Source organism: Miniopterus schreibersii (genome assembly GCF_964146895.1).
Source record: "Miniopterus schreibersii genome assembly, chromosome: 2".
Taxonomy (NCBI): Eukaryota; Metazoa; Chordata; class Mammalia; order Chiroptera; family Miniopteridae; genus Miniopterus; species Miniopterus schreibersii.
The window spans coordinates 137,964,298-137,970,318 of record NC_138102.1 but is presented as its reverse complement, the minus strand read 5'-3'; the positions used below and the strand labels follow the sequence as shown (position 1 = coordinate 137,970,318).

Genomic DNA, 6,021 nt, shown 5'->3' with positions numbered 1-6,021 from the left:
CGGATATTAAATAGTGTTTGTTATGGATATACGCAAGTAAATGTAGTGCACGTATATGTGCATTTGTAATTGGTTTATTTTTTTAATTTATTTTTGAGAGAGAAACATTGATTTGTTGTTCCAGTTATTTATGCATTCCTTTGTGGCTTCTTGTATGTGCCCTGACTTGGGATCGAACCCACAACCTTGCAGTATCTGGTGGACCCCCTAACCAACAGAGCTACCCGGCCAGGGCTACATGTAACTCGTTTATACACATTACTTAGCTACCTTTTGTGGATTATCTAACAAATCCCAAAGGAAACCAAAGGTTCGGGCCTCCTCTTTTCAGTAATTGAGGGGACCCTGAGATCAGTGAGGTAACAGCATTAGGAACAAGTGCCTTGTGGACTGTGATAGGAACTAATGCAAATTTTGCTCTCTTCCCGAGTTCCCATTTCTGCCTGTTGTTTGTCGTCTGTCTAGCTTGGTCAGGGTCACTTTTTCCAGAGACCCTGACCAAGCTAGGTAGTGCATTAAAGATGAAGGACCCCAAATCAGGAATAAAGATGAGGGTTAAAGCAGTAGGAGAAAAGGAGGAAACTGCCTGCTGTGTGCTTGCTTCTTATATAATTTCCGTTTGCTTATCTGCAAAATAGGATTACACATTTAAGAATTGTCGGAAAAAGAAGCGAAGGGCAGAGTCAGGTTTCAAACGTTTGTCCGTCGCATTCCAAAACTCTTGCTCCTTTTTCCACAGGAGAAACAAAACCTTAGATCCTAAGTGTGTTCTCCCAGTCAAGTAAAGGAAAATTGGAACCCGAGGAGCCCCCTGGTGGTCTATCTTTCTCATTGCGGAGCCCGTCAGTTCCCAGGCTCCTTTAATACCTGGAATACGCCCCCTTCCCGGCGCGTGAATCTCAGGTCCCGATTGGCTGGGAGTGGGCCAGTGGCTGGGCGCCGGGAGCGCCAGAGCGGTGCTAATTGGTCGGAGGAGGCCAGGGGAAACTTCCGGGAATGCCTGCACTCCCGCGTTCCATTGAGCTGCATCCGGCTGCAGCGGGGCCTGTGGCTCCCCCTGCGGGCGGCTCAGCAGCATACACTGTCCTGCCTTCTGCCTGGGTGGGTGGTGGGCTGTGGGTGGGGGAGGGGATGGACCGAGTCCCGAGTTGTCCCGATGGGGGTTCGGGAAGGTTTAGAAACTAAGATTCTATTCCCTGGCTCTGCACCGGGTTCCCTAACCCCCTCTCCGTTGGTTCTCACACCTCCGGGCTTGAGACTGAAAGAGCATCCCGGGAAGGGGCATTCCAGCCCTGAAGCAGCCTATTCGGAGACCCCCAAATTCTGATCTTGAAGTTGGAGGCCCCGGGGGAAGTTCATTTCTAACCTTTTAGAAGAGTTAGAGGGTTTGAGGCTGCCTGATCCCAGCCGAGTGTGGTAGGTAGACCTTGGGAAGTGGAGCATGGGGGGCGATGGCTCCAAGCGTTTTCTTCATTCCCTTTTTCCCTTCTAGTGGGGCGCCAAGGCTCAGGCAGCATGACGACGGAGACCTTCGTGAAGGATATCAAGCCCGGGCTCAAGAATCTGAACCTCATCTTCATTGTGCTGGAGACAGGTAGCTATGCTGGGGCAGTGGGCCCCCTGGGGGTTCTCAGGGTTGGGGGGCAGGCAGGGGAGAACATCACCTCCATTCTTAATTTGCTCCCTGAGTGGCAGGGTGCACCCCAAGACATGGCTCACACCCATTGGCTCTCCTAGACCCCAGCCCAGAGAGTTACAGTGAAATGTAGGGTAGCCCTAGCCGGTTTGGCTCAGTGGTTAGAACCTCGGTTGGCGGACTGAAGGGTCCGGGGTTGATTCCGGCCAAGGGCACGTACTACCTGGGTTGCAGCTAGATCCCCCGTCCAGTCGGGGTCTGTGCAGGAGGGAACCAATTGATGTGTGTCTCTCACATGGATGTTTCTCTGTTGCTCTCTCCCTTCCACTCTCTCTGAAAAGCAATGGAAAAAATATCCTCAGGTGAGGATTAAAAAAAAAAAATGTAGGGTGGACGGAACTGTTGCCAGATCTAAGCCTCCAGTGCCACACTGGCCTCTTTACATTCAGCGCCCTCTCCCTGGTGCCAGCTCCTCCACTTCCCACACCCACCCTAGCCTGCCCCAGAAATTTGGCTTTGCCCTGTTTGCACAACTTTTCCCTCGCCCCACCAACATATCTGGATCTCGCCCTTCTAACCACTCCCAGCTCTGTTTATCTCTTCCCTCCAGGCCGAGTGACCAAGACAAAGGACGGTCACGAAGTTCGGACCTGCAAAGTGGCAGACAAAACGGGCAGCATCAATATCTCTGTCTGGGACGACGTGGGCAACCTGATCCAGCCTGGGGACATTATCCGGCTCACCAAAGGGTAAGCTGGCTGGTAACTCCTGACTATCCAAGGGCAGTAACAGTCAAGGGGATGGGGTTAAGCGTCCCTGTAACTCTTCTGAGTACTCCAAATCCTCCTTTTTTGTGCCCCCACAGGTATGCTTCAGTGTTCAAAGGTTGTCTGACATTGTACACTGGCCGTGGGGGTGATCTTCAGAAGATTGGAGAGTAAGTGCTGTCTTGGGGATTGGGATATAGAACCAGCAGGCCAAGAGGGGAAATTTAAGGTTTGCAAGTAGGCAGCATGAGGGTGTGCAGTCCCTGTCCTGTATCTGGACCTCTTTGAGGCCTCCAGCAGTGGCCCTTATGGTGGGTCTGAGGCTTTGGCCACTTTCTCCCTTTGCAGATTCTGTATGGTTTATTCTGAGGTTCCTAACTTCAGTGAACCAAACCCAGAGTACAGTGCCCAACAGGCACCCAACAAGACGGTGAGTCCCATGGCTATGATGTGGGGGTGGGCAGGTCAGGCCAAGAAGCATGGTAGGAAGAAAGGTCTGAGTTTAATTTATACCATCAGGTACAGAACGACAGCAGCCCTACAGCTCCCCAGCCTACCACCGGACCACCTGCTGCTTCTCCAGGTAAAACTGTTTCCTTCTGTCCACTAATCCGCCTGGGTCCCCTACTCTCCCCAGCCTGGAGAGATGCACTGCCCTCATCCTTTTTCCAAATCTCTCTTCTCTCAATATATATATCCCCTCCTACCCAATTCTCCCAGTTCTTTTGCAAGTCCCTGTGGTAAAAAGATTTGGGGACCTGCTTCTATCACTGGTAGAGCTCTGATACCTTTTTTTTTTTAAAAAAAAAAAAAGATATCTTTATTGATTTTAGAGAGAGGCAGGGAGAGGGAGAGACAGAAACATCAATGATAAGAGAGTCGTCATTGATTGGCTGCCTCCTGCATGTCCCTGACTGGGGATGGAGCCTGCAACCCGAGCATGTGCCCTGACCGGGAATCAAACCTCAATCTCCTGGATCCTAGGTCAGTGCTCAACTGCTGAGCCATGCCTGGCCTGGCTCTGATACCTTTTTGCCACTACCGCTCAAAGGTGAAAATGAGAACAGTTTGTCCACAAAAACTGTACTCCTTCATTCTAACTTGTTTCTCTCTGCTGCTTGTCTGGCAGAACCTTGCCCTTTTTCCTTGCTCAATTCAATTTGTTACCCAGTTCTACTATTACAGCATTACTTATATGACTCAACATAGAGCCCACTCTGCACAGTTTTTGAAACTAAAGGCCCTACTTCTAGGCCTTGGGATTACAATTCTTCCATCTCATGTACTTCAAACCCCTGCTTTTTGGTCTCTTGAGGAACTGGGACCTTACTGCACATCATCAGCTTTTAATTAGAATCATTCACCAACACCACCTTGACTAGTGGTGGCTTCTCCTCAGGAACCTATTTTTTATTGCTCTTTTCTCCTTCTGGGTCATCTCTTGGCTGACCCTACTGCTCCCTGAGTGTTTGGCTCTCTCTTGCCTCAGATCCATGTATTAGGTTTCTCCCTCTGACACTAGGCTTCAGGCTGCCTCTACCCTTCCTCAGTTACCATGGTTTTCAGAATTGTTTGTGTCAGACCACCAGGGGTCATGTGTGTTTTAGAAACACTATGAAATAACAACATTCCACCACAAAAATTAACATCCACGTTTTCAACTGAAAATATGACTATTACATATTTTCAGGTCTCCTAAAAGTATTTTAATTAATGTACATTAAGCCCGTTTGCCCTGATATTCTTTGCCAGACATTTGTCTACTTTGTCCTCTGCTAGTAGATACAAAAGGCTTAACAAAAAACATCTCTGGCATTAAAAACTTAACATTGACTTTCTATACACTCTCCAAACTTTTTCTGTGAATCGGGGAAAGGGCATTATTCTTCAGTTCTGGTTGCAGATACCTTAGTCTGGTGGAGTAGGGTTCAATGGGAATATGGTCTGAGAAGCACTAGCCTATGACTTCTACCCCACTGAGGGTTCGTAGTGACCTATGTGCATGAGAGGCAGACCTCTGCTTTCGTTTAACAAACTTTTATAGATGAGGGATGCCAGGGAATAAAACACAGCACCTGCCTTTAGGAGCTTGTAGTCTATGAAGGAGATAGTCACACGATGATTATAATTCACTGTGTGTGCAATGATTGTGATATGCACAGCTGTGGGAGCACCAGGAAGTCATCTCACACACCTGGCTCCAATCACACATTTAAAATGTACGCACACACACAAATGTATATGTATTATATACACATTTGTATACACACACACATATAAATGTTCCTTATTTTGGAGGGGATTGGGTGAGAGTATGTGTAATAATTTATTCTTATCTATATTTTCCAAAATGAACATGTATCATTGTGATACACACCATACCTTTACATATATACACACACATATATGAATGATATATACATATATATTCATATGTACATTCATATATATACACATATATATAATATGTGTGTGTGTATATAGATATATATAAATGAAAGTTTATTTAGAATGTTACAGAGGTAGAAGTGAGCCGTAGAAGAAATGGGTCCAGGAAACAAGTTACAGAGGCAAAAAAGGGCCTTGGAGCTTAGGAAAGTACATTTGAAAAGATTCAAGCGGGCATGCTCTGGGGAGAGGGAGAGAGTGTGCTTTTTTTTCTTAAAGATCCTTCTTATATTATAACACAGAAACTTCTGGCCCTTCCCCTTCCCGTGCTTCTCCAGTTTTATAGTCGTTTTTGGTAAAGGGGCATTTTGTCAGAGGTCCTTGAGCCTAGAACTAAATAACAAATTCTAGGTCTGACTCTCAATGATACAGAGATGAATAAAAGAGAAAAATATCATACTGGAGTTCAGGTAGCAACTTCCAAAATGACTCTTTCCTGGGGCTCCATTCATACAATCCACATCTTTGCAGTTGGTCCAGTTGGCATAAATGTGCAGTGCTTGATTGAAGACTATGGTACTCCGGGGTATGGGAGGAGGCCCTGGGGATGCACCCTTCTCCTACTTTAGTTCTCTAATTTCTGTGTTTTTTTCCCCTTCTCCCACAACTAGCCTCTGAGAGCCAGAACGGGAATGGACTGAGTGCCCCACCAGGTCCTGGTGGTGGCCCTCATCCCCCTCACACTCCTTCCCACCCCACCAGCACCCGAATTACCCGAAGCCAACCCAACCACACACCTGCTGGCCCTCCTGGCCCTTCCAACAACCCTGTCAGTAACGGCAAAGAAACCCGGAGGAGCAGCAAGAGATAGCAAGACTTTCTTCCTCCTTTCCTACCACTGACCATAACCCAAGTGTCTGCTAGAGAACACAGCCTTCTCCCGGGCTGCTGGCTTGGGGGTGGGAAGGGGTATTTTAGCCACTAAACTTCACTGAAGAGGTGGTGAGAAGTGGCTTTATCCCCCCTAAGCCCATACTCACCCCTTTGTCCAGCTGAAGCTGCCTGTGACCTCTTTAGAAATGAGTTATGGTCTGTTTCTTGTACATGTTTGATGTGGAAATCTAATTGAATCCCTTCTTCCCAATAAATGTTACCACTCTGTACTGGATTCCTTTGCTTTTTGTGGGAAAATGAAGAGGTTAGCAGCTGGGCATTTGGGAAAGTGGGGTG

At 47.5% G+C, this 6,021-nt stretch overlaps 1 protein-coding gene across 2 annotated transcripts; it reads left to right on the top strand.

The window, feature by feature from the left end:
* The first annotated feature begins 739 nt into the window (after window positions 1–739).
* On the top strand, window positions 740–5,954 carry NABP2 (nucleic acid binding protein 2). 2 transcript variants are annotated; one of them, XM_081130421.1, is made up of 7 exons: window positions 740–1,416; window positions 1,493–1,594; window positions 2,247–2,385; window positions 2,502–2,573; window positions 2,752–2,833; window positions 2,923–2,986; window positions 5,463–5,954. In XM_081130421.1, the coding sequence occupies exons 2-7, from the start codon at window positions 1,516–1,518 to the stop codon at window positions 5,660–5,662; spliced, it is 636 nt and encodes a 211-aa protein (XP_080986547.1). In that variant the 5' UTR covers window positions 740–1,416; window positions 1,493–1,515; the 3' UTR covers window positions 5,663–5,954. The 2 variants fall into 2 exon arrangements, with proteins under 2 accessions (XP_080986547.1, XP_080986548.1); XM_081130422.1 differs by having other exon boundaries at window positions 1,011–1,101.
* The last annotated feature ends 67 nt before the right edge of the window (window positions 5,955–6,021 follow it).

Excerpts from the sequence above, each read along its gene's own strand:
- NABP2 (XM_081130421.1), top strand. The coding sequence starts at position 1,516 with ATGACGACGGAGACCTTCGTGAAGGATATCAAGCCCGGGCTCAAGAAT. Across the intron at positions 2,574-2,751 it reads GATCTTCAGAAGATTGGAGA|ATTCTGTATGGTTTATTCTG; the intron begins GTAAGTGCTGTC and ends CTCCCTTTGCAG. Across the intron at positions 2,987-5,462 it reads ACCACCTGCTGCTTCTCCAG|CCTCTGAGAGCCAGAACGGG; the intron begins GTAAAACTGTTT and ends TCCCACAACTAG.